The sequence below is a fragment of the Nomascus leucogenys genome, chromosome 3 (assembly GCF_006542625.1).
Source record: "Nomascus leucogenys isolate Asia chromosome 3, Asia_NLE_v1, whole genome shotgun sequence".
Classification (NCBI taxonomy): domain Eukaryota; kingdom Metazoa; phylum Chordata; class Mammalia; order Primates; family Hylobatidae; genus Nomascus; species Nomascus leucogenys.
Window position 1 is genome coordinate 18,314,969 of NC_044383.1, and position 27,673 is coordinate 18,342,641.

General features: G+C 35.6%; 1 protein-coding gene across 10 annotated transcripts in view; it reads right to left on the reverse strand.

Annotated features, from left to right (window-relative positions):
* ATRNL1 (attractin like 1) overlaps positions 1-27,673 on the reverse strand; it is an 853,525-nt gene that overhangs the window by 706,381 nt on the left and 119,471 nt on the right. For all 10 annotated transcript variants that reach the window (XR_004028677.1, XM_030806602.1, XM_030806597.1 and 7 more), the window contains exon 9: positions 24,318-24,501. Coding sequence is in view for 9 of the 10 variants with exons in the window: in XM_030806602.1 (XP_030662462.1) it covers positions 24,318-24,501 (184 nt within the window). In the remaining variant the exon portion in view is untranslated. The remainder of the gene's footprint in view (positions 1-24,317; positions 24,502-27,673) is intronic.

Sequence of the window (27,673 nt, forward strand, 5' to 3'; positions counted from 1 at the left end):
GTAATAACTCTTTCTAGTGAGAATCATCAATGGGTATTAAAACTATTACATAAAGGTTTAATAAGAAATAAAATATTTACATAATCTGAAAGTATCTCCCAATAAGGCACTTAGTAATTTAAAAAGGAAAAATAGTATCTTTACCATTGAGAAAACTAAAATATAACACTTTTACCAAGATATAAAAGTTAGCCTTTCCAGAAATGTTCACAGCAGTCTCATTCTTAATAGTCGAAAGTGAAAACAACCCAAACGTCTATTAATTGACAAACAGATTTTTAAAATGTGGTATGTTGAGATAATGAAATATTCAGTCATAACAAAAACAATGAAGCACTGATACATGGTATAATATGGAGGAACTCTGGAAAAAAAATTACAGTAAGTGAAAGAAGCTACACACAAGAGGCCATGTTTGTACAATTCCATATATACAAAATATCCAGATTAGACAAATCCATAGAGAAAGAGAAACTAAATTAGTGGTTGCCAGAAGATGGAGATAGGGAGAATAGACAGGTATGCGGTTTCTTTTGGGGCTGATAGAAATATTCTGGAACTAGTGGTAATAATTGCACAATATTATGAATATACTGAAAACCACTACATTGTACTGTTTTAAATGATCAAAATTAAGAAGTTTATGTTATGACTTTTATCTCAATAAAAAAGGTTTTTTCACAAAAATTTAACTTCACCAGCCATGGGAGAAGAATATGACACTTTGGTATCCCTAACAAAAATACAAAATGTGAATCTAATCATGTAGAAACATCAGATAAACCCAAACCAGGCACACACTTCAAATGAAAGATCATGACCATTCCAAATTAAAGGAGACTAAAAGACATGGTAACTAAATGTCTGCATGCCTGGATATAATCCTGGATCAGGAAAAGATACCCAAACTCGGTAAGGAAAAAAGTATCAAAATCTGAGGAGAGTATTAAAAGGGAAAACCGCAGGCCAATCACATATGTGAACATTCATGAAAACTTACTAAGAAATCAAATCCGGCTCATACCAGTAATCTCAGCACTTTGGGAGGCCAAGGCGGGTGGATGGCTTGACCTCAGGAGTTCGAGACCAGCCAGGGCAACATGGCAAAACCCAGTCCCTAATAAATACAAAAATTAGTGGGCCCTGCTGGCACCCATCTGGAGTCCCAGTGACTCCGGAGTCTAAAGTAAGAGGATCGCTTGAACCTGGAAGGTGGAGGTTGCAGTGAGACGAGATCGCACCACTGCTCTCAAGCATGGGCAACAGAGTGAGACCCTGTCTCAAAAAAAAAAAAGAAAAAGAAAAAAATCAAATCCAGCAATTTTGTTATAATTTGTAAAAAATATTTGTACAATTGAAAAAAATAAATGTGTTAGATTATAATATTCTATCCACATTATTTTCTAAATTTGTTTCTTACGTAAGAGAGTATCTTTGTTTTTTAGTGAATACATTTTAAAATATTTATGCTTAAGAGGGCATCACGTAAACAACTCCATTCAAAAACAATACATAGATATAAAGAGAGATATAAATAAATGTAGTATTAAAAATAATTTAAAAGGAACACAACTACTGATATTGCAGATATTAAAAGATCCTGAGAGAACATATGAACATCTTTATAACAATTTAACTGAAGATATCAGTTTCATGGATAAATTCCTTTAAATATATCTTACCAAAACAGACTCAACAACAAATAGAACATCTGAATGTTCTTACAACTATTATATTGAATTCAGTAGTTAAAACTCTACACCCTGAAGAAAACATCAGACCTCGTTGGCCCAAAGTTTATTATTTTAAAATAGGAAAAATAATTCCAATAATATATACATATATACGTGTTATAAATGTTCCAGAGTATTAAAAAGAATACTCCCCAACTCATTTTAAAAGCCTGAAGTAACACCACCAAAGAGCTGACATGAATATCTCCAAAAAAATGTGCGAATCTCACATATTAACATCAATGTAAAAATCCTTATAAAAATACTAGCAAACTAAAAAAACACATAATACATTATGACTACATTTGATTTAACCCAAGTTGAGTTAACAATAAAGTAAATTAAAATAATATTCCACATTAAATTATTTAGTGGAAAAATCAAGTAAGTCATTCCTAAAACAGCCTTTGGCAAAACCCAGCATCCATTCATAATATAAACCCTTATCAACCCAGGAAAAAAGAGACCTTTCTTTATAATGATATCTAAAAAACCCACAATGAACATCACTCTTAGTGAAGAAACACTGAAAGCATTTTTTAAAAGCTCAGGAATAAAATAGATGCCTGTTATCACACTTCTATTCAACAATGAGCTGAAGGTTATAGCAGAAATGATAAGACAAGAAAAATATAAAGTTGTAAGACCCAGAAAGGAAGAAACAAAACTGTCATTATTTGTATATAATCTGATCAACTATTGTAAAAAAAAAAAAAAACTAAAAAAGTCTACACATAAATTACAAAAATGCAGCAAACTGTTAGACATAAGAGTAATATAAAAATCAATTGCCTTTCAGTCTATCAAATCATAAACAGAAAAATAAAAGATATTGTACTGGTTGAATGAAAACTGTCCACCCAAAATTGTTCACCTGGAAACTTGGAATGTGACCTTAGTTCGAAAATAGGGTCTTTGCAGATAGTTAAGTTAAAATGAGATCACATAGATCTAATACTAAACTAGTATGGGTCCTAAATCCAGTGACTGATGTCCTTATAAGAAGGCCATGTTCAGACACATACAAACACACAAGAAGTCCACATGAAGTCTAAGACTTAGACTGCAGTAATGCAGCTACAACCAAAGTATGCCCAGGAATGTCTGGAGCTGCCAAATGCTGGAAAAGGCTAGAAGGATTCTTCCCTGGAGCCTTTCAAGAGGGAATGGCCCTGCTGACATCTGGATTTCAGACTTTTAGCCACCTGAACTGTGAGAAGCTAAATTTCTGTTGTTTCAAGCCTCCAAGTCTATGATAGTTTATTATAGTAGCCATAGGAAATGAATACAGATTTCACTTAGAAAAGCATATAAAGCATATAAACTATTAATCACCTGGAAGTAATTCTAACCAAAAAAACTGTTAGTATTGCAGACCACTAATGGAATGGACTTTTCAATAAATAGTTCCAGGAGCACTGGTCGTACACACACACACACACACACACACACACACGCACACACAGATCCTTATCCAGTTGGATTAAAGACTAAATGTGTGGAAGGCAATATTGAAAACACTAAGGTAAGTAAGTATTATTTAAGCAAGACACAAAGCAAAATCTATAAAATATTGACAACTTCTGATATATTAAAATTAATAAGCTTTGTTTATCAAATATCACACAAAGGGTAAAAAGATGATCCACAATCTGGGAGATAAAATGTTTGCAAAATATAAAGCTAACAAAAAATTATTATCAAAAAAGTGTACACAAACAACTACATATGACAAAATGGGTGAAAATTTCAAAGAGTAGCTGTTTAGCCAATAAATATGAAAAGATGTTATACCGCATTAGCAATTAAGGAAACGCAAATTAAAACCAAAATAGGACACCATTTTATACTCACCATACTGGCAAAAAATATTCAAAAATGAAAAAACATCAAATCTTAACGAGATTGTTGAGAAGAAATGGGAACTGTCATTCACCACTGGTAGAAGCGCAAATTAGTAAGATGAGGCTGGAGTATAGTTGGGTAAAATAGATCATGACCAAGCATTTATACTATTAAGTAAACAGCTTAGACAAACTTGTCGTGAAACAATAGAAGACTAAGTAAGAACATTTTTGCTAAAATTGCTCATAATAGCAAAAACTAAGGACAATTCCAGTATGCATCCACAGTAGGGCAGAAAATATAAAAAGGCTCTGTGTTCGCACATTAAGGGTCTCTCACATGGCAAAATTCTGCCAAGGATCCTACTACATTTCCCTAACTCATTCACTCTTCCTCCCTCCTAAATGATCATTTCCTACTTCTCTTTTCAAACCTCAATCTTCCACTATCCCTCATTCTCATCCTCAAGTGATGACTCTACTTTCTACTTCACTGAGAAAATAAAAAGAAACAAAATTTTCAAGAGTTCTCTCCACCTCTACTTATTTACCTGTATTTGTATTCAAATAACCTGACTTCATATCTGTTCCTATGAATAAAGTACCCATGCTCTTCCTAGGTAAGGTTTACCACTCTATTTGTTCACTAGATCCCATTGCTTCTTGTTTTCTTAAGTACATCCCTCTAGCAAATTATTCCCTTTATTTTTTGCATCATTTCTTACATCTTCTTGATCTTCCCTGTCAACCTACAAACATAATTATTTCTCCAAACTTAAAAAAAATATATCTTGTCCCACATCCCTTACCACTTGTTACCCTGTTTCTTTCCTTTCCTTATAACTCCTCGAAAAAGTTGTTAGTACTTTTCTTTAATTCCTCTTCTCCCATCTTTATTTGACACATGCCAGTCAAGACTTCGCCACCCACTGAAACTTCTCTTGTCAAGTTCAGCAAAAAGCACTAGTTTGCCAGATTCCATGACCATTACTCAATCCTCATATTAGTTTACCAATCAGCAGCTTCTGACAAATTCTCTCTCCTTTGAAATATGCTCTTGGCTTCTAGAATACCATATTCTCCTAGTTTTCCTCCTAACTCGTTAACTGCTCATTCTCAGTCTCCTTTTCTGGTTGTTTCTCCTCATCTCTTTGACCAGAAAATTAGAGTGTCCAGATCCTGAAATTCCTACATCCAGCCACCTATTTAACATATCCACAAGCTGTATAATATGGATCTCAAATTAAACATATCTAAAACCAAGTTTCCATTCTTCCTGACACCAAACCTACTTCTACAAAATTCATCATCCCAGCTAATGCCAACTCCATGCTTTCAGGTCTTCAAGCCAAATGCCTGCTTCATCTTTCACTGTTCTCTTTCTCTTTCTCTCTCTCTCTCTCTGTCTCCCTCTCATCCGCTCTATATCCAGTCCCCTAGCTTTTTCAATTCCTGTTGGTTCTACCTTGAAAATATATTCAGAATCCAAGCAATTCTCACTACCTTCACATTGGCCTCTATGGTTCCAGATACCATCATCTCCTTCTTAGATCATTAAAATAGCTCCCTAAATGGTCTTCCTGCTTCTGCTCTTGCATCGTAATTACAATACTGCTCCTGTAAAAATCTAAGTCAGAGCATGTCACATATGTCAGATATGTCACATATCTGTTCAAAACCCTCAAAGTCTATCCATACCAAAATAAAAGCTCTATAATGTTTTCTAAGGCACTACATGATTGGGTTTCCAATTATTTCTCTAAAGGAAGATAATTTCCATCCTACTCCAAGACACTCGACTACACTAGCCCCTTTGCTGTTCCAAATGACAAGGATGTTCCCATCTCAAGGCTTTTGTACTAGCGGACCTCCTCCTAGAACACCTGTCCCCCAGATATTTGCATGGCTCACTCCCTAATCGCCTTTAGGTTTTATTAAGATGTCTTATAAGGTCTTCTCTGGCCACTCTTTTTAAATGCAACAATCTGAAACTCCCTATCCTCCTTCCATGCTTTCTTTTCTCTTCATAGCACTTACTATCATTTAAAATACATTTTACTTATTTCCATATTTATTGTCTGCCTCTCTCCATTAAAATGTATCTCCAGAGCATAAAGCTGACTTTTTAAAGACCTCTGAAGAAAGCATACAATGATAAACAATTTATGAAAAATTTAAAAACAGAAAAACTAAATGAAAGGTTTGCTGGCAAATACATATATGGAGGGTAAAAACGTGCAATGAAAAGCAAGGAAATAACACAATATTAAGAATATTGGAGGGGGATAATATAAGTGGTATAATCATAAAGGGACACATGGGGGCTTCCAGGGTATTGTAATGTCCTCTTTCTTAGCACAGGTAGGCAGGGAATTCATTTTATTATGGTTTTCAAACTATATATACATACTATCATACAGTCTTTTGTCCATATGTAATATTTCCCAATTTATAAAAGAGAACTAGTAAAAAATAAGTACTACAAATTTTTTAATCACTGTGAAAAGCAAAGCTACAGAGATAAGTACTTATTTAAATTATCAATATGGGATTTTAACCAGACATTCCAAAATTCCAAATCTCTTATTACGATGTTTTTAAAGATAATAGTCTTTTGCCTACATAAACATTTTATTTTCATTTTAATAAATCTCTGATCTCTTACTTCGCAACTATGTTTGTGTGCTTGTGTGTGTATATATTTCTATTATTTCCCACATAAATTTATAAAATTAAATTTTAAATTCTCAATCTCCCTTACTGAGAACTACTTACGATTATTCCCAAAACACGGCTTGATAAAGAGCCAACAAAATTTTCATTGAAAAGATTTCAGACACTCAGTAAGCAGAGAAAGAAAAATGCTGATGTTCATCAGTATTTACTGAAATGTGTTTTAAATAATAACATAATTTATAAAATTAACCTCTATCACTTTCCAAAACCTCTGACAGGAAATTTTTTAGAGAAGTCACAAAAAATCCAATAATTTAATAACATAGTTTTCAATACTTTAATGTAAAAACAACTTCTATTATATCAAATTGAAGCCAGATTAAATCATTTCATGTAACCAGGTGTGGCCTCACTATGAAAATATTTTTTAAGTATATGTGATTAGAAAGACATTTTAAAAGTACAGAATTAATTTGTACCACAGAAGCATTACCATTAGATTCACTACCTATCTTTTTAACATCTGTAGAAATATAATTGAAGTTGGGCAAGCATGGTGGCTCATGCCTATAATCTCAGCACTATGGGAGGTCGAGGTGGGTGGATCACTTGAGGTCAGGAGTTCCAGACCAGCCTGGCCAACATGGTGAAACCCCGTCTATACTAAAAATACAAAAACATAGCCTGGCGTGGTGGCAGGTGCCTGTAATCCCAGCTACTCAGGAGGCCAAGGCAAGATAATCACTTGAACCTGGGAGGCAGAGGTTGCAGTGAGCCGAGATTGTGCCGCTGCACTCTAGCCTGGGAAACGAGCGAAACTTCATCACAAAAAAAAAAAAAAAAAAAGAAATATAATTGAAGTCTTTTTTCCCTCACTGCAAAAAAATTTTAAAAAAAAATTGATAATTACAGCTGAAAGTTATAAATGGTAAAGTTTAATATATTCCTTATATGTTAAAACTTACTGTGCTTTTTCACAGGCTAAAGGAATACAACAATTGAGGAAAAGACCTAAACAATAGGCCAAGAAAATCTGAGGTCTCCACTATAAGAGAATTCTTCACATAGAAAAATAATGAAGACATAAGCTCCAATTATAAGTTGTACAAACATATGCAAAGAAAGTTATGAGATGCCTCATTTAACAAGGCTATAAAATCAAGATCACAATGACCACAATACTCAAAATCATTACACCAAAGTTAAAGTCCCTGAGCAAAGATATTAATCAGCAAAACATACCAAAAACATAAAAGGAATCATTTCTGAGCAACAGGAACTCCTATAAGCTTAAGATGTTTATTCTCTTACTTATTAAATGTAAAGAAACCAGATGCAACTACTCCTGAAGGAGTGGGATAGCAGAAATGACTGAACTTTTATGTCTCCATCCTTTTCTAACACTGAAAATAAAAATGCATTTTGCTAACTTTACATAAAAAATTGACCCTCTTTTGGTATGTCAAATTATCAAAATCTTTTAGCATATAAGAAGTCAAATTGAACACAGATTTCTATTTTTTAAACAAATTTTTATGAAGTATAATATATATGCCAAAAGTGTAAAAATCTTAAGTGTATAGTTCAACGAGTTATCAGAGTGAACACATAACCACTCCAGAAGCTTTGCTGCTACTCATTCAAATCACTACACAATCATAGGCAATCCCTATCATAAACTTCTAAGCCCATAATTCTGTTTTTCCTGGTGCTGAACTTTATATCAATAGAAGAATATACTATATTTTCTTTTATGTCTGGTTTATTTTATTTTCTGTTCCTGCATTAATTCGCTTAGGATTATGGCCTCCAACTGCATCCATGTTGCTGCAAAAGACAAGATTTCACTCTTCTTTATGACTGCATAATATTCCATGGTATGTATGTACCACATTTTCTTAATCTAATCTACCATTGATGGGCACCTGGATTGATTCCACGTCTTTGCTACTGTGAATAGCACAGCAATGAACAAACAAGTGCCTATGTCTCTTTGGTAGAATGATTTATTTTCCTTTGGGCATATACCCAGTAATGGGATTGCTGGGTCAAACGGTAGCTCAGTTTTAAGTTCTTTAAGAACTCTCCAAACTATTTTCCACAGTGGCTGAAATAATTTACATTCCCATCAACAGTGTCTAAGCATTCCCTTTTTCTCTGCAGTCTCACCAGAATGTGCTGTGTTTTTTTTTTTTTTTTGACTTTTTAAAAATAGCCATTCTGACTGGTGTGATATCTCATTTGCATTTCTCTAATGATTAGTGATGTTGACCATTTTTTCATGTTTCTTAGGCACTTGTATGTCTTCCTTTGAGAAGTGTCTGTTCATGTCCTTTGCCCATTTCTTAATGGGGTTATTTGTCTTTTGCCTGTGGACTTAAGTTCTCTATAGATTTCAGATATTAGGCCTCTGTCAGATGCAGAGTTTGAGAATATCTTCTCCCATTTTGTAGGTTGTCTGTTTACTCTGCTAATGGTTTCTTTTGCTGTGAAGAGCTCTTTAGCTTGATTAGGTCCTACTTGTCCATTTTTGTTTTTGTTGCAATTGCTTTTGGGGACTTAGCCAAAAATTATTTATCAAGGCCAATGTCAAGAAGAGTTATTTCCTTGGTTGTCTTTTAGGATTTGTATCGTTTGAGGTCTTAGATTTCAATCTTTGATCCATTTTGAGTTAATTTTGTATATGTTGAAAGGTAGGGGTCCAGCTTCAGTCTTTGGCATATGGCTAGCCAGTTATCCAGCACCATTTATTGAACAGGGAGTCCTTTCCTCATTGCTAGTTTTTGTCAGCCTTGTCAAAGATCAGATGGTTGTAAGTGTGTGGCTTTATGTTCAAGTTTTCTGTTCAGTTCAGTTGGTTTACATGTCCATTTTTCTACCAGTATCATGCTGTTTTGGTTACTGTAGCTTTATAGCACAGTTTGAAGTCATGTAGTGTGACACCTCCACCTTTGTTCTTTTTGCTTAGGATTGCTTTGGTTATTCGGGCTCTTTTTTGGTTATATATGAATTTTAGGATAGTTTTTTTTTTCTAATTCTGGGAAGAATGACATTGGTAGTTTGATAGGAATAGCACTGATTCTGTAAATTGCTTTGGCCAGTATGGCCATTTTTACAATATTGATTCTTCTGATCCATGAGCATGGAATGTTTATGTTCTTACTGACTTTTTAGACATATATAGTTCAGTCTATCATTTTTCTTGTATTAACAAAACTACTCAAATTCCATTTAAGAAATCTTTCTTTACTCATAAATATGAAGATATCTGCCTCTGTTATCTTCTAGAATATTATTGTACTTCCACATTTAGATCTAACATTGATCTGAAACAGATCTTTGTTTATGATGATGTGAGGTAGGGCTCAATATTCATTTTTTCCAACTGTACACCCAATTGGCCCAGAACAATTTATTAAGAAAAACTGCTCTGTAGTTCCACCTTTGTCATTAGATTAAGTGCCCATAAATGTATAGGTCTGTCTGTGGAATTCCTATTTGCTGTATTAGTCTATTTCCCTATCTTTGCAACAACACTTAATTATTGTACCTTCATAAGTGATGAGATCTGATAGAGAACTCCTCCAGCTTTGTTCTTCTAAAATTTGGATAGAAAAGTCCTCCAGCTTTGTTCTTCTAAAGTTTTTCTTTTGGAAATTGACATGGAGACTCTAAAATTTATACCAAAATGACCCTTCACATTTTTGAATAAATTTTAGAATCACCATGTCAATTTCCAAAAGAAAAACACCTGCTAAAATTTTGTTTGGGATCACATTAAATCTACAGATCAATTTGGGCAGAATAGACATCTGCATAATATTGAGTTTTTCAAACAATTGTCATAATTTGGTCTGAGATATATTTAAATTTTATTTAATTTCTCAAAATAAGGTTTTACAGTTTTCTGTGTAAAGATCTTGCACATAAGTCATTAGATTTATTCCTTAGGTTATTAATGTTCTGACAGTAACATAAATTATATTATTTTTAAATTATCAGTTTTAAACTGTTCCTGGTATACAGAATTACTCTGGATTAATTTTTTATATTGATGTTATTTGCAGCAACTGATTACCCATATACATATTATATTATATTTTATATTAATCTGCCTTACTACACTAGCTGGAAATTCCAATACAATGTTGAATAAAAGTGGTGATAGTGAGCACCCTTATCACATTCCCAATCTTAGAGGGAAAGCTTTCTATATTTCACCATAATGCTTGCAGTAAAGTTTTCATGTGTCCTTGTACATTTTACCACATAAATGATTTGCTTACATTCCTAGTTCACCAGAGGTTTTATCATAAATCCATGTTAAATTTTATCTATACTTTTTTCTGCATCTTTCAAGAAGATTATAGAACATTACTTCTCTATTTTCTTAATTATTCAAATTTTATAAATTTTAACTAATCTTATATTCTTTGAATGAGCCCAAATAATCTATTATTTTCTTTCTAAATTGCTGGAATCGTCCATGGAAAAGATAATACTAAAATTTTCCTTACCTGTAACATCGTTTTCATATTTTTACATCAAGATTATGCTGGCCTCATAAATCTCAACATAATTATTTCGGTTTCCAGCAAGTTTGTGAAAGATTGATGTTATTTATTTCTTAAATGCTTATTTCTTAAATATTTGGGAAAATTCACCAGTAAAGTGATCAGGGCCTGGAGAATTTGTTTTGTTTTTATTTGTTCATCTGTATGTATGCTTCTGTATTTTGAGGCAACAAGGTTTCAATTAAAAATTCTAGTTATTTGACATAAGATTATTTCAATGCTCATGTGTCAATTCTGGTAAGTTTTGTTTTTCTATAAATTTGTCATAGTTCATCTACTTTTTCAAATTTACTGTCATAGAGTTGCTTATCATATGTTCTTATTAACTTTTAATCTCTATATGATCTGTCTTGATATCCCTTTTCATTCTTGACATGGATTATTTGAGTAATCTTTGTTTCTAAGTCTGTGTGGGGATTTATCTATTACTTTTAAAAACAACCAACTCTGTTGAGTTTTGGTGGCTTTATGGATCATTTCTATCACATGTTTCCTATTTCATTAATTCATGCTCTTATCTCATGTTCCTTTCCTTTATCATATCTTTATTTTCTTTATCCTTTCTTTGGGATCAGTCACTGTTCTTTTTCTAACTTCTCAAGGGGATTCTTAGACTATTGATTTTCAGACTTTTAGAAAATCATTTATAATAAATGCATTTAGATCTATAAGTGTCCCTCCTTAGCTGAATCACATGCATTTTGATGTGTCATCATTCAGTAATTTTAAGTATGAAAATTATACTAGGGTTTTTTTGGCCAGGAGTGGTGGCTCATGCCTGTAATCCCAGCACTTTGGGAGGCCAAGGCGGGTGGATCACGAGTTCAAGAGATTGAGACCATCCTGGCTAACAGGTTGAAACCCCATCTCTACTAAAAATACAAAAAATTAGCCAGGTGTGGTGGCACACGCCTGTAGTCCCACCTACCCAGGAGGCTGAGGCAGGAGAATTGCTTGAACCCGAGAGGCAGAGGTTGCAGTGAGCCGAGATTGTGCCACTGCACTCCAGGCTGGGTGACAGAGTGAGATTCTGTCTCAAAAAAAAAAAAAAAAAATATATATATATATATATATACACAGACACACACACACACACATATAATATATAATATATAATATATATACACACATATATAATATATATAATATGTATATATGTATACATATATACATATATACATATATACATATTATATATATATGTATATATGTATATATGTATACATATATACATATATACATATTATATATATTATATATACACATATATTAGAGTTTTTATTATCTTTATGTAATCACCAAAAAGTTACTTTTTATTTTACTGTGGTCAATTAATTTGTATTATTTTAATCCTTTTAAATTTGTTAAGACTTGCATTAAAACCCAGAATATAGTAAATTCTGGGAAAGTTCCTTTGTTCTTGGAAACAATGTATATGCTTCAATTATAAGGTATTATGTTCTCAAATATCAAATGAGACAAAATTATTCATTGTGCTATTCAAATGTTTTAGATTCTTGCTGTTTTTCGGTCTCCTGGTACTACCACTTACCAAGAAAATTGGGTTAAAAACGTCTCACTATGTTTTATCCTCTTTTGCTTGGTCAATTTTACATTATTTCAACACTGTGCTATAAATCATATATAAATTAAGAACTGTTATGCCTTCCTTTTACTTTCAACTTTTCTAAATATTTTTATTTAAGGTTTATCTTTTCTAAGCAGCAGATGGCTAAGTTTTGTTTTTATATCCAATCCAAAAATTCTTGGCTTTTAACTGGAATATTTAGTCTCTCACATTTAGTATAACTGGAATTTCTTTTTGTTTTTTGAGACAGAGTCTCTGTTGCTCAGGCTGGAGTCCAGTGATGCAATCTCGGCTCACTGCAACCTCTGCCTCCCAGGTTCAAGTGATTCTCGTGCCTCAGCCTCCCAAGTAGCTGGGACTACAAGCACATGCCACAATGCCTGGCTAATTTTTTGTATTTTTAGTGGAGATGGGTTTTCGGCATGTTGGCCAGGCTGGTGTCGAACCCCTGGTCTCAAGTGATCTGCCCACCTCAGCCCTCCAAAGTGCTAGGATTACAGGCATGAGCCACTATGCCCGGCCAACTTTCAGACTTTTTAACACTAATTTAATTTACCCCTCTTTCTGACTTATGTGCTATTAGAGACATGCATTTAAATTTGGTGTACATGCAAGCCGCTATTATTATTATAGCTTTATATGACAGTCATTTAGAATATCTCTATAATTTCATTACATTTCATCCAGTATCCGGGATCATTTTTCTTCTACTTCAATAGCACTTATTGTAATTAGCATTCCCTTTATTGAAAGCCTACTATTGTCAAATTCTCTCATTGTTTTTTTAAAAATGCTCTTATTTTGCTTACATTTTTAAGAATATTTAATTATGTAGACTTTTAGATGGATGATTATTGTCTTTAAGCTATTTGAAAACAGGTATTCTGGATTCCATTTCCTCAGTTAAAAAATTGTCAGTCTTCATGCTGTTCCTTTAAAGGAAATATGCCCTTTTTCCTCTATCTCCTTTGACATTTTTGTCTTCATATTTTGGTTTTCAGCAGTTTTACTATAATATTTCTGAGTTTCTTTGTACTTATGCCCCTTGGTGCTCACAGAACTTCTTTAATCTGTGGCTTGATGTCTTTGTCACTTTTGAAAATTTCTTATTCACTATCACTTCAAATAATGTTCTACATTTGTCTTCACCCTTCTCTTTTCAGGACTCCAATTACACATGTGGGTTAGACAATTTCCACATCTTGGCCGGGTGCGGTGGCTCACGCTTGTAATTTCAGCACTTTGGGAGGCCGAGGCAGGCAGATCACGAGGTCAGGAGATCGAGACCACGGTGAAACCCCGTCTCTACTAAAAATACAAAAAATTAGCCGGGCGTGGTGGCAGGCACCTGTAGTCCCAGCTACTCGGAGAGGCTGAGGCAGGAGAATGGCGTGAACGCAGGAGGCGGAGCTTGCAGTGAGCCAAGATTGCGCCACTGCACTCCAGCCTGGGTGACAGAGCGAGACTCCGTCTCAAAAAAAAAAAGAAAAAAAAAAGAATTTCCACATCTTCCTTGTATTTCTTTCTGTCCTGTTTTGGTCATCATTTTGTCTTTCTTTACTTCATTCTGGATGTTTCCTTCTGATCTCTCTTCTATTTCATATTTCCCCCTTCAGCTGTGTCTAATCTGCTGTTATTTCCATCCAAGGAATTCTTAATTCATTCAATGTATTTTTCAGTTCTAGAATTTGCATTTGATTCATGAGTACCCCAGTCCTGTCCTAATATTCTCTACCTTAAATTTTAATTCCTTGAACATATAATAATTATTTTAAAGTTTGTGTCTACATTCAAAGCAGTGTGTAGAGGGAAATTTATAGCACTAAATGCCCACAAGAGAAAGCAGGAAAGATCCAAAACTGACACCCTAACATCACAATTAAAAGAACTAGAAAAGCAAGAGCAAACACATTCAAAAGCTAGCAGAAGGCAAGAAATACCTAAAATCAGAGCAGAACTGAAGGAAATAGAGACACAAAAAACCCTTCAAAAAATTAGTGAATCCAGGAGCTGGTTTTTTGAAAAGATCAACAAAATTCATAGACCGCTAGCAAGACTAATAAAGAAGAAAAGAGAGAAGAATCAAATAGACGCAATAAAAAATGATAAAGGGGATATCACCACCGATCCCACAGAAATACAAACTAACATCAGAGAATACTACAAACACCTCTACGCAAATAAACTAGAAAATCTAGAAGAAATGGATAAATTCCTGGACACATACAACCTTCCAAGACTAAACCAGGAAGAAGTTGAATCTCTGAATAGACCAATAACAGGCTCTGAAATTGTGACAATAATCAATAGCTTATGAACCAAAAAGAGTCCAGGACCTGATGGATTCACAGCCAAATTCCACCAGAGGTACAAGGAGGAACTGGTACCATTCCTTCTGAAACTATTCCAATCAATAGAAAAAGAGGGAATCCTCTGTAACTCATTTTATGAGGCCAGCATCATCCTGATACCAAAGCCGGGCAGAGACACAATAAAAAAAGAGAATTTTAGACCAATATCTTTGATGAACATTGATGCAAAAATCCTCAATAAAATACTGGCAAACCGAATCCAGCAGCATATCAAAAAGCTTATACACCATGATCAAGTGGGCTTCATCCTTGGGATGCAAGGCTGGTTCAACATACACAAATCTACAAATGTAATCCAGCACACAAACAGAATCAAAGACAAAAACCACATGATTATGTCAATAGATGCAGAAAAGGCCTTTGACAAAATTCAACAACACTTCATGCTAAAAACTCTCAATAAATTAGGTATTGATGGGGCGTATCTCAAAATAATAAGAGCTATCTATGACAAACCCACAGCCAATATCATACTGAATGGGCAAAAACTGGAAACATTCCCTTTGAAAACTGGCACAAGACAGGGATGCCCTCTCTCACCACTCCTATTCAACATAGTGTGGGAAGTTTTGGCCAGGGCAATTAGGCAGGAGAAGGAAATAAAGGGTATTCAATTAGGAAAAGAGGAAGTCAAATTGCCCCTGTTTGCAGATGACATGATTGTATATCTAGAAAACCCCACTGTCTCAGCCAAAATCTCCTTAAGCTGATAAGCAACTTCAGCAAAGTCTCAGGATACAAAATCAATGTACAAAAATCACAAGCATTCTTATACACCAATCACAGACAAACAGAGAGCCAAATCATGAGTGAATTCCCATTCACAATTGCTTCAAAGAGAATAAAATACCTAGGAATCCAACTCACAAGAGATGTGAAGGACCTCTTCAGGGAGAACTACAAACCACTGCTCAATGAAATAAAAGAGGATACAAACAAATGGAAGAACATTCCATGCTCCTGGACAGGAAGAATCAATATCGTGAAAATGGCCATACTGCCCAAGGTAATTTATAGATTCAATGCCATCCCCATCATGCTACCAATGACTTTCTTCACAGAATTGGAAAAAACTACTTTAAAGTTCATATGGAACCAAAAAAGAGCCCACATCGCCAAGTCAATCCTAAGCCAAAAGAACAAAGCTGGAGGCATCACGCTACCTGACTTCAAACTATACTACAAGACCACAGTAACCAAAACAGCATGGTACTGGTACCAAAACAGAGATATAGACCAATGGAACAGAACAGAGCCCTCAGAAATAACACCGCATATCTACAACTATCTGATCTTTGACAAACCTGACAAAAACAAGAAATGGGGAAAGGATTCCCTATTTAATAAATGGTGCTGGGAAAACTGGCTAGCCATATGCAGAAAGCTGAAACTGGATCCCTTCCTTACACCTTATACAAAAATTAATTCAAGATGGATTAAACACTTAAATGTTAGACCTAAAACCATAAAAACCCTAGAAGAAAACCTAGGCATTACCATTCAGGACATAGGCATGGGCAAGGACTTCACGTCTAAAACACCAAAAGCAATGGCAACAAAAGCCAAAATTGACAAATGGGATCTAATTAAACTAAAGAGATTCTGCACAGCAAAAGAAACTACCATCAGAGTGAACAGGCAACCTACAGAATGGGAGAAAATTTTCACAACCTACTCATATGACAAAGGGCTAATATCCAGAATCTACAATGAACTCAAACAAATTTACAAGAAAAAAACAAACAACCCCATCAAAAAGTGGGCGAAGGATATGAACAGACACTTCTCAAAAGAAGACATTTAGGCAGCCAAAAAACACATGAAAAAATGCTCATCATCACTGGCCATCAGAGACATGCAAATCAAAACCACAATGAGATACCATCTCACACCAGTTAGAATGGTGATCATTAAAAAGTCGGGAAACAACAGGAGCTGGAGAGGATGTGGAGAAACAGGAACACTTTTACACTGTTGGTGGGACTGTAAACTAGTTCAACCATTGTGGAAGTCAGTGTGGCGATTCCTCAGGGATCTAGAACTAGAAATACTATTTGACCCAGCCATCCCATTACTGGGTATATACCCAAAGGACTATAAATCATGCTGCTATAAAGACACATGCACACGTATGTTTATTGCAGCACTATTCACAATAGCAAAGACTTGGAACCAACCCAAATGTCCAACAACGATAGACTGGATTAAGAAAATGTGGCACATATATACCATGGAATACTATGCAGCCATAAAAAATGATGAGTTCATGTCCTTTGTAGGGACATGGATGAAATTGGAAAACGTCATTCTCAGTAAACTATCTCAAGGACAAAAAACCAAACACCACAAGTTCTCACTCACAGGTGGGAATTGAACAATGAGAACTCATGGACACAGGAAGGGGAACATCACACTCCGGGGACTGTTGTGGGGTGGGGGGAGGGGGGAGGGACAGCATTAGGAGACATACCTAATGCTAAATGACCTGTTAATGGGTGCAGCAAAACTACATGGCACATGGATACATATGTAACAAACCTGCACATTGTGCACATGTACCCTAAAACCTAAAGTATAATAATAAAAAAGAAAGAAAAGAAAAGAAAATGTGGCACATATACACCATGGAATACTATGCAGCCATAAAAAGGATGAGTTCATGTCCTTTGTAGGGACATGGATGAAACTGGAAATCATCATTCTCAGTAAACTATCGCAAGGACAAAAAACCAAACACCGCATGTTCTCACTCATAGGTGGGAATTGAACAATGAGAACACATGGACACAGGAAGGGGAACATCACACTCCAGGGACTGTTGTGGGGTGGGGGAAGGGGGGAGGGATAGCATTAGGAGATATACCTAATGCTAAATGACGAGTTGATGGGTGCAGCACACCAACATGGCACATGTATACATATGTAACAAACCTGCACATTGTGCACATGTACTTAAAGTATAATAATAATAAAATAAAATAATAAAAAAATAAAAATAAATAAATAAATAAAGTTTGTGTCTAAAACACTCCATTATCCTATATGTATGTTTCTAATGGATGTTGTTTTTTCGTATCTTATCTTCTTCTAAGCTTTTTTTTTTTAGTTTGTGCCAGATATTGTGCATGATATATAGAAGAAATACTTTAAGGCTCTGTATGATGTTATCTCACTCAATAAAGTATTTACTTTTTATGTTGCCATCTAACTACATTATGGGCATTTCACCATAATCTCATAAAAGATTGTGATGATTCAAAGCTGGGCTAATTATCACGAGTAGGGTTTAGACTCTCAGGGGCCAGACTAAATCCTTAAGTATGTACCAAGGCTCCTCTTCCTTGGCACATCTGGAAATCTAATTTTGTTCCTCCATAATGACTGACAAAACGACTGCTCAGTGTCTCAGGAAGTTTCCAGGATTTCTAACTGTCTCAAGGTTAAAATTACACAAAATGCCTGTCTCGTATCCCTTGACATTGTACCTCTCCTAAATCTTTGACAAATCCTCCTGGTTTTGATAGTTCTCTCATGCCTTAGGCAAATAAAATTCCTGATTTTTCTCAGGGGAAGTAACAGTCCAAAAGAATTCATTTCACCACTGAAAAAGAATAAGCCCTCAAAACACATTTCCTAGTATCTCAACAAAATGCCCTATCTATGTAACCGTATCTACTAAAAACCAAAACCAGTTCTGAGGTGGTAAAAAATAAATATTGGTCTACACAGTGGACATATAATGCTGATACATAATGGACACATAATGGTGACATCACATACAATATAATCCAAGGGTTCTCAACACCCTGTTAGGAACCAGGCCGCAGGGCAGGAGGTGAGTAGCGCGTGAGGGAACACAGCTTCATCTGTCTTTACAGCCATTCCCCATCATTCGCATTACTGCCTGAGCTCCACCTCCTGTCAGATGAGCGGCAACATTAGATTATCATAGGAGTGAAAACCCTATTGTAAACTGCACATGTGAGGGATCTAGGTTGCATGCCCCTGTGAGAATCTAATGCTTGATGATCTGAGGTGGAACTGAGGTGGTGATGATAGGGCTAGGGAGTGGCTGCAAATACAGATTAATGTTAGCAGAGAGCTTTGACTGCACAGGGACCATAATAAATCAATTGCTTGCAGACTCATATCAAAACCCTATCAGTGAGTGAGTGGCAAGTGATAATTAAGCTGCATCTGGTAGCAAGCTTTATAGTGGCAAGTCAGGTGATGTACTTCAATTGTACAGTTGCCTCTGGTAGCAGGCTTGAAGGCAGAATCTAATACTTATTTTAGTCCAAGCGGGCACTGCCCACCCCCACCCCCCATTATTTTATTTACCATTTCTGTCCACACCTCTTTCCCACACTGCACACTTGTCTCAGTTACAGTTTTGGTAAGTCCACAAACAAACCTCAGCCAAACTGAGTAACAAACAAACATCACTGGAGAGCTTCTTTGAAAAGGGGGAATGATGAGACAGCAGAAGACTCAGACTGCCAACAAAAAGAAAGCTGCATTTCAAAGAAAATACTAAGAGTCCTACTTAAATTACGGGTTCATTACAACAGGTGATTCACATTTTCCAAGTCCACTTTGTAAAATACGTGGCAACCAGCCATCCAATGAAACCATGAAACCTTCAAAAGTGCTTCACCACAAGGAGACCAAGCACCCTGCATTAGACTGTTGTGGGGTGGGGGGAGGGGGGAGGGGGAGGGGGGAGGGACAGTATTAGGAGATATACCTAATGCTAAATGACGAGTTAATGGGTGCAGCAAAACAACATGGCACATGGATACATATGTAACAAACCTGCACATTGTGCACATGTACCCTAAAACCTAAAGTATAATAATTAAAAAAAAAAACAAGCCTTTGGAGTTTTTCAAAAGAAGAAAAGTGAACACGAAGAGCCGAAGCAATTACTGAAAGCCACCACTTCATCAAATGGGTCTGTACTGAGAGCATCATTCTTAGTAGCTAACAGCATTGCTAAACCTTAGAAGCCCTTTACTATTGATGAAGAGTTGATCCTGCCTATTGCTAAAGACACTTGTAGTCTTTTAGGAGAGGCTGTAGTTCAGAAGGTGGCACGTGTTCCTCTTTCTGCTAGCACCATAACTAGATGAATTGATGAAACGGCAGAGGATACTGAGGCACAACTGTTAGAATTAATGAGTCACCTTGGTAAGCAATCCAGGTTGATGAGTTGACCGATGTTGACAATAAAACAACGGTTGTTTTTGTGCAATATATTTTTCAGGAGGATGTGCATGAGGATATGTTATGTGCACATTTCTCTCTCTCTCTCTCTCTCTCTCTCTCTCTCTCTCTCTCTCTCTTTTATTTTTTTGAGACAGGGTCTCACTGTGTCACCCAGGTTGGAGGACAGTGGCACGATCTTGGCTCACCACAGCCTCCACCTCCCAGGTTCGAGTAATCCTCCCACCTCAGATCCTCAAGTAGCTGGGACTACAGGCGTGTGCCATCATGCCTGGCTAACTTTTGTATTTTTAGTAGAGATGGCTACTACTCTACTCTACTTGCCCAGGCTGGAATGCAGTGGCCTGATCTCAGCTCACTGCAACCTCCGCCTCCCAGGTTCAAGCAATTCTACTGCCTCAGCCTCCCAAGTACCTGGGACTACAGGCACACATCACCATGCCCAGCTAATTTTTTAATTTTTAGTAGAGAGGGGGTTTCACCATATTGGCCAGGCTCGTCTCAAACTCCTAAGCTCAAGCAGTCCACCCGCCTCTGTCTCACAAAGTGCGGGCATCACAGGCATGAGCCACCACACCCAGACTATTATGTGCACTTTTGTTGACAACCAACACAACAGCTGCAGAAGTATTCAAATCTTTGAATGATTACGTGTCAGGAAAACTGAATTGGTCATTTTGTGTCAATATATGCACAAATGGAGTAGCTGCCATGACTGGACAGCATTCTGGTTTTACTGCTTGGGTCAAAGAGGTTGCTTCCGAATGTGAGTCTACTCACTGTGTCATCAACAGAGAAATGCTGGCTAGGCGAACAATGTCACCTGAACTTAACAATATTTTGCAAGATGTGATGAAAATTATCAACCACATTAAAGTATGTGCCCTCAACTCACATCTGCTCACACAGCTCTGTGAGGAGATGGGTGCAGAGCACACACCTCTTCTCTTTTTTTTTTTTTTTTTGAGATGGAGTCTCACCCTGTCGCCCAGGCTGGAGTGCAGTGGCGCGATCTCAGCTCACTGCAACCTCCGCCATCTGGGTTCAAGCAATTCTTCTGCCTCAGCCTCCCAAGTACCTGGGACTATGGGCGCGCATCACCATGCCCAGATAATTTTTGTATTTTTAGTAGAGACGGGGTTTCACCATATTGGCCAGGCGGGTCTCGAACTCCTGACCTCATGATCCGCCCACATCAGCCTCCCAGTGTTGGGATTATAGGCGTGAGCCACCGCACCCAGCCGCATGTCTTCTCTTACACACAGAAGTGAGAAGGCTTTCTAAAGGTGGGTCACTGGTCACAGTTTTTGACTTACAAGGGCTACTGCAGAGATTTCTTTTAGAAAAACAGTCACCACCGGCAGCACATTTCAGTGACACAGAATGGGTCACAAAACTTGCTTACTTGTGTGACATATTCAACCTGCTCAAGAAACTCATTCTGTCACTTCAGGAGAGAATAACAAATGCATTCAATTTGGCAGGTAAAGTGGCTGCATTCAATGCCAAACTGGAATTAGGGGGGGCGACAGTAAACTCTCAAATTTCTGACATGTTTCAAACATTAGAAGAGATTCTTTCTCCCAGCACCTTCTTTCTCCCATCTGATGCATGAACAACTATTACAGCTTACAAAAGAATTTCAGCATTACTTCCCAACCACAAAAGACCCCAAACTGGGAAGGAATGGATCTGTGACCCATTTGGAAGTAAGCCAGGTGAATCGTGCTAGAAGAGGATCAACTGCATGAGATCGCAAATGACAGTAGCCTTAAAAGTATGTTTGAGACAACTTCAAATCACTATACATTGTGAATTAAAGTCAAGGCAGAATATCCTGAGATTGCCACAAAAGCACCAAAAAGCCTGCTTCTATTTCCAGCATCCTGTCTTTGTGAAGCAGAGTCTTCTGCAGTGACAGCAACCAAAATGAGATTACGGAGTAGACTGAACATAGGCAAAACACTTTCGGTGACACTGTCTCCCATCACCCCCAGAATGGGACCATCTAGTTGCAGGAAAACAAGCCCAGGGTTCCCACTTATTCTACATTATGGTGAGTTGTAAAATTCTTTCATTATATAATGTAATAATAATAATAGAAATAAAGTACACAATAAATATAATGCACTTCAATCATTCTAAAACCATCTCCCCTCCCTGGGTCCGTGGAAAAACTGTCTCCACAAAACCACTCCCTGGTGCCAAAAAGGTTGGGGACCACTGATATAATCCATATATAATAGCAAACTTGACAAATAAGCTAAAAAAGATCAAAACTTAAAGAATACTACAAACTTTAAGGATAATGAAAAAATCAATTAGTGCTCACTGTTAACTTTGTGTGTTTAAGAAATTTAAGACTCATTAAAATATTAAAGCATCATAAATCTACAACATATTTGTAATGAGGTATTTAAAATAATTTACAAATTATTTTAGTAAATGTTTTACAATATAAATATCCAGTGCCATTTGTGCACATACTAAAATTGCCAGGGCTGATAATAATATTCATCTACGCAAAACTTTCACTATGTAAAGTTTTCAGGTAGAAAACCATGGAAAATTTGAGAAAATTTCATTCAAGTAGTGAGCAACAACTGAATCTCTCATTTTGACTTTACACAAATAATATCCAATTCTGCTATCTTATCCATTCACTTTTTTAAGATTCTTCTTACCTGAGCATCGCTATACCCATTATTATTACTGTGAACTATACTGCTTCCTTCACACAGAAGTTATTCTTCCCTTTTGGTATGATACAGCATTTAAAATATATTTTTAGGGCCAGGCACGGTTGCTCACACCTATAATCCCAGCACTTTGGGAGGCCGAGGTGGGTGGATCACCTGAGGTCAGGAGTTCAAGACCAGGCTGACCAACAGGGTGAAACCCCATCTGTACTAAAAATAAAAAATTAGCCTGGTGTGGTGGTGCATGCATGTAATCCCAGCTACTTAGGAGGCTGAGGCAGGAGAATCGCTTGAACTTGGCAGGTGGAGGTGGCAGTGAGACGAGATCGCGCCACTGCACTCCAGTCTGCGCAACAAGAGTAAAACTCCATCTCAAATAAATAAATTAAATTAAATTAAATACATGTTTAAAATGTGAAACAGACTGATAGTACCTTAATCACTATACCACAATTCCACTTGCTAACATAGCAAAATGTCAGAGAAAAATTTACAAATATTAAATGTATGGAAGTAAGATGCTATTTATGAGTTATACAAAATAAAAATGAATATAAGAATATAAAGAATAAAACTGCATTTTATTAGACTAAAAATAAGAATTAACAAAATTACCAAAAGAAAAAAGGTGTTATAATTCTACATTTTTTTAAAAAGTAGAAATTAGGATATATGTATGAAAGTGAAGGAAGTAGAACAAATCGTGATTTGGTGGAAACCTGTGTATTCCCTTTGATCACATAAAGTAACTTAATGCTAGAAGTTTAAAAAAATGTATACTGTCTTAAAAGAAAAAAAAAAAGTCATTTCCCAGATTTTACAAAGAAAAATTAGTACAACAAAAATTTTATTTTAAAACTTCTATACCCCAAAAATCAATAAATGAAAAATTAATTAATAATATTTCAAACGTAAAGAGAATATTATAGATATTAATAGGCAATTCATGAAACAGGAAACAATAGCAAATGAACACATAAAAAGATGTTTACAATACTAATCAGGAAAATGTACATTAAAATACTATTCACATCCATCACCTTGGCAAAAGTAAAAATTCTCACAATTTTCAAGTGTTGGTGAGAACATGAAGAATCAGGGACACATACCCTGTTTGTGGATGTATATATACATTACCACAGTGACTTGAAAAGCACTTCTGCAACATGTAATAAAGTTGAGGATATAAATACTCTCAGATACAACAATCTCACTTTTAAGTATGCACCCTAGAGCAACTCTTAAACATGTACATGAAAAGACCAGTATAAGAAATGCAGTGTAGCATTGTTTATAACAAAAGGTGAAAATTTACCTAAATGCCACAAGCTCTGTATTTCATAGGAAGTTAGATGATGAAATGAAATAAATGCTTTTTAAAATTTACAGACGACAATAAAATGTGAGTGCAAAGAAGAACAAATCCCTGAACACATGATATCGAAGTCATACTGGTAAACAAAATTACTCATCTGAAATTAAGATGATATCAGCATTTATAATGAATGCATATAAAGTAAGTATTTCTATGTCAGAAACCATTTTAAAGTCAATCATTTACAATAATAATGGCAGCATAGAAAATGTGTTATTTTGTGTACTCACCAAGTCTTAGTGTTAACTTCATATTTATAAAGATCATCAACCAATCCATATTTGTTGCCTGGCAATGCTTTATACCCTCCATGAACATAAATGGACTTTGTTATTTCATCATACACACTGGTATGGCCATATCCACCTTGTACAATAGCTCCTTTAGTTTCTGGAACAAGCCAAGTGTTTGATGCTGTAACAGAAAGAAAATACATTATAAATTTCAAGTAGTATTTTTAAATGTAAGTAACATATCACCAAAAATACCAACAAGTTAATTCTAATGACATATTTTTATGAGTAAACATCATATATCTAATATTAATTTAATCAAGAAACATTTATTAAATATGTGCCAGGTTAGGTGCTGGGGTTGAAGTTGAGTAACACTGGTCTTTCCATAGATGAAGTTAAACTCTGAAACACTAAAAAGAACATTTTGTGTGTTTGCAAGAGAAAAAGGAAAACTTTATTCTTATATTACATAAATAGCTCTGAAAAAATTTTTAACAAATATTTTATGGGAGCCTAGTATGTGACAGTTAGTCACTGATATTATAAAGATAAAATGATATGATCCCTACCCTTACCAATCTAAAATTAATTGAACACATTTTTAGTACTGTGCTGGTCCTTTATTTGTTGGTTATAAGCCCCACTTTCCTTTTTATAAAGTCCTTTCTATTGCAGAGGATGAAAACCTAAACAATAAAATTTCCAAGACTCTCTTGACAATTGTGTTACTATTAGGTTCCACCAATGGGAGTACTAGTATGAGATTAAAGGGCAAGAGGAAAGACTCTGATTTTGCCTCTACCAGCAGGAACAGGAAGGTAATTACAGTAGGTAATGGCAGTGCTGGCTTAATAGTTATTCCCTGCTCAGTAGCAAAACTGGTATGTTTAGTTGCTTAGTGGCAAATGTGATCATAGGCTCCAGCCTAGGTATGTAGCACTTCTGGATTTCTGGGTGATCCCTTCCCTTTGGTATCTCTAGTTCTTCTAACACTTTTGTGTCTAATTTCTGATATTAAAATCCCACTCTGCTTGCTATATCTACAAGAGATTCATTTCCCAATGCAGTTTCCCTAATACAAACACCAATCATATGCAAGGGAGGCTTTTAAGAAATGCATATGAAAAACCCACAATTTCTTGGCCTTAGAAAATTTATTATAAAAAGCAGCTATATAAAAATCTGTCGTTTGTTTTTAAATATGCATATAGATCACATCTCCATCCTTCCTCTAACCAGCCACCTAAAATGTGGCACCCTAGTCAGCTGGTTGAAAATACCTAAATCAACTAATAGAAAATGATAATGCTTAAAAACTCTTTGCGTTTACAAAATTCTAAGGTAGTAAAGAAAATGATTCTACAGTGGTCATAAAAAATAGAAATATCCAAAAAAAGTCATCCAAGCCACTGGTACTTTACCTATGTTAAGAAACTTTGCGGAACTCATATGTAACTAATGGGCATTACATTTTGGAGGTAATTTCCAAAAAATGAAGTAAAAGACAACTTATCAAAAATAATTTGATTAATATTCTTTAACCACTTAACTATATATATAAATTTGAACTAAAAGATTTTCACATTTTTATTCATTTTCCTTTTAATAAAGATAAACTTGATCCTTACCAAAAAATATTGAATTAAAAGGTATAAAATGTAAAAGTTACCCTTTCCCCCAGCCCACTACCTAGAGGAACTTTTCACAATTCGTTACATACAGACTATTTTCAAACTACAGTTCTGAATATTTTATTATACATAAAACACATGTACATGTTTTTTAGATAGATAAATACGTTTATATATGTGTGTGTGTGTGTATTTGTACTCCTAAAAAATACTATGTTGCAACTACTGTTTCACTTAACAAGACATTTGGGGCATTATTCTGTGTCCCATTTATTACTCTTTTAAGAGCTAAATTCCATTGTGTTGATAATATATAATTTATTTACATAACTCTACATTGTTACTCATTTGGGTTTCAATTTGCCCTTAGAAACAATAGTGCAATAAACAACCTTGCAGTCAACAGCAGCATCATTCTTTAATAGAGCAACCTTCTTAGTAACTATCTCATTATCTCATTTAATAATAACCTTTGGAGGGTTATATTATTGCTATCTCTTCTTTACAACTTAGGAAATTCAAAACTAGAAAAACTGAATAACACATCAAAAGTTTAAAAGTTAATAAGTGGAACAAGATAGTGTAGACTGATTTTTCCCTGCCCCCTCCCCCCCCACAGACCTTAGAAATTGTGTAAGAGACAACCAAAGAAAAAAATCTAAAAAGTGTAAAGAGGAAGGCAGACTGGCTAGGGACTGGAGAATGTGTGTCTCATGACACTCACTCACCCAACAGAAGGTTACTCAGGCCCAGCATTTCTCAATCCCCATCCTTAAAACAAAAGGTTACTTGGGTAGGCTTATTCCTTAGCCAAACTGAACAAGAGTCCAATGGACAAAACCAGATGACCCTAGCAGCACTAGCAAGAGGGACCCGCCAAATACTACTTATAGTAAATATGCAGGGAAAGCACTCCCCTTCCCCACAAGGCCTAAGACTGGAAAGAGAGATCTCACCACAAGACCTGAATGCAAAACTCAAACTAGGTGACCACCTGCTAAGATAAAAGATTTAAAATAGGACCCAGAGATTCCCATTATAAAACCCAAAATGTCAAGATACAATGACAAACTCCCTGTCATAGCGACAACAAGAAAAATCACAACTTGAATGAGAAAAGACAATCAAGTAATACTAACACTGAGATGAATGGATCAGATGTTAAAATTACCTAAAAAGAATTTTAAAGTAGCCATGATAAAAATACTCCAACAAGTAATTATAATTATTTTTAACTTTTATTTTAAGTTCTGGGGTACAAGTGCAGGTTTGTTACATAGGCAAATCTATGTCATGGGGGTTTGTTGTATAGATTATTTCATCACCCAAGTATTAAGCCTAGTACCCATTAGTTACTTTTCCCGATCCTCTCCCTCCTTCCACAATTCACCTCCGACAAGCCCCAGTGTGCATTTTTTCCCTCTATGCGCCCATGTGTTCTCATCACTTAGCCTCCACTTATAAGTGAGAACATGTGGTATTTGGTTTTCTGTTCCTGTGTTAATCTGCGAAGGATAATGGCCTGCAGCTCCAACCACGTTCCTGCAAAAGACATGATCTCATTCTTTTTCGTGGCTGCATAATATTCCATGGTGTATATGTACCACATTTTCTTTATTCAGTCTATCATTGATGGGCATTTAGGTTGATTCTTTGCTATTGTGAATAGTGCTGCAATGAACATATGTGTGCATGTGTCTTTATAATAATTTATTAATA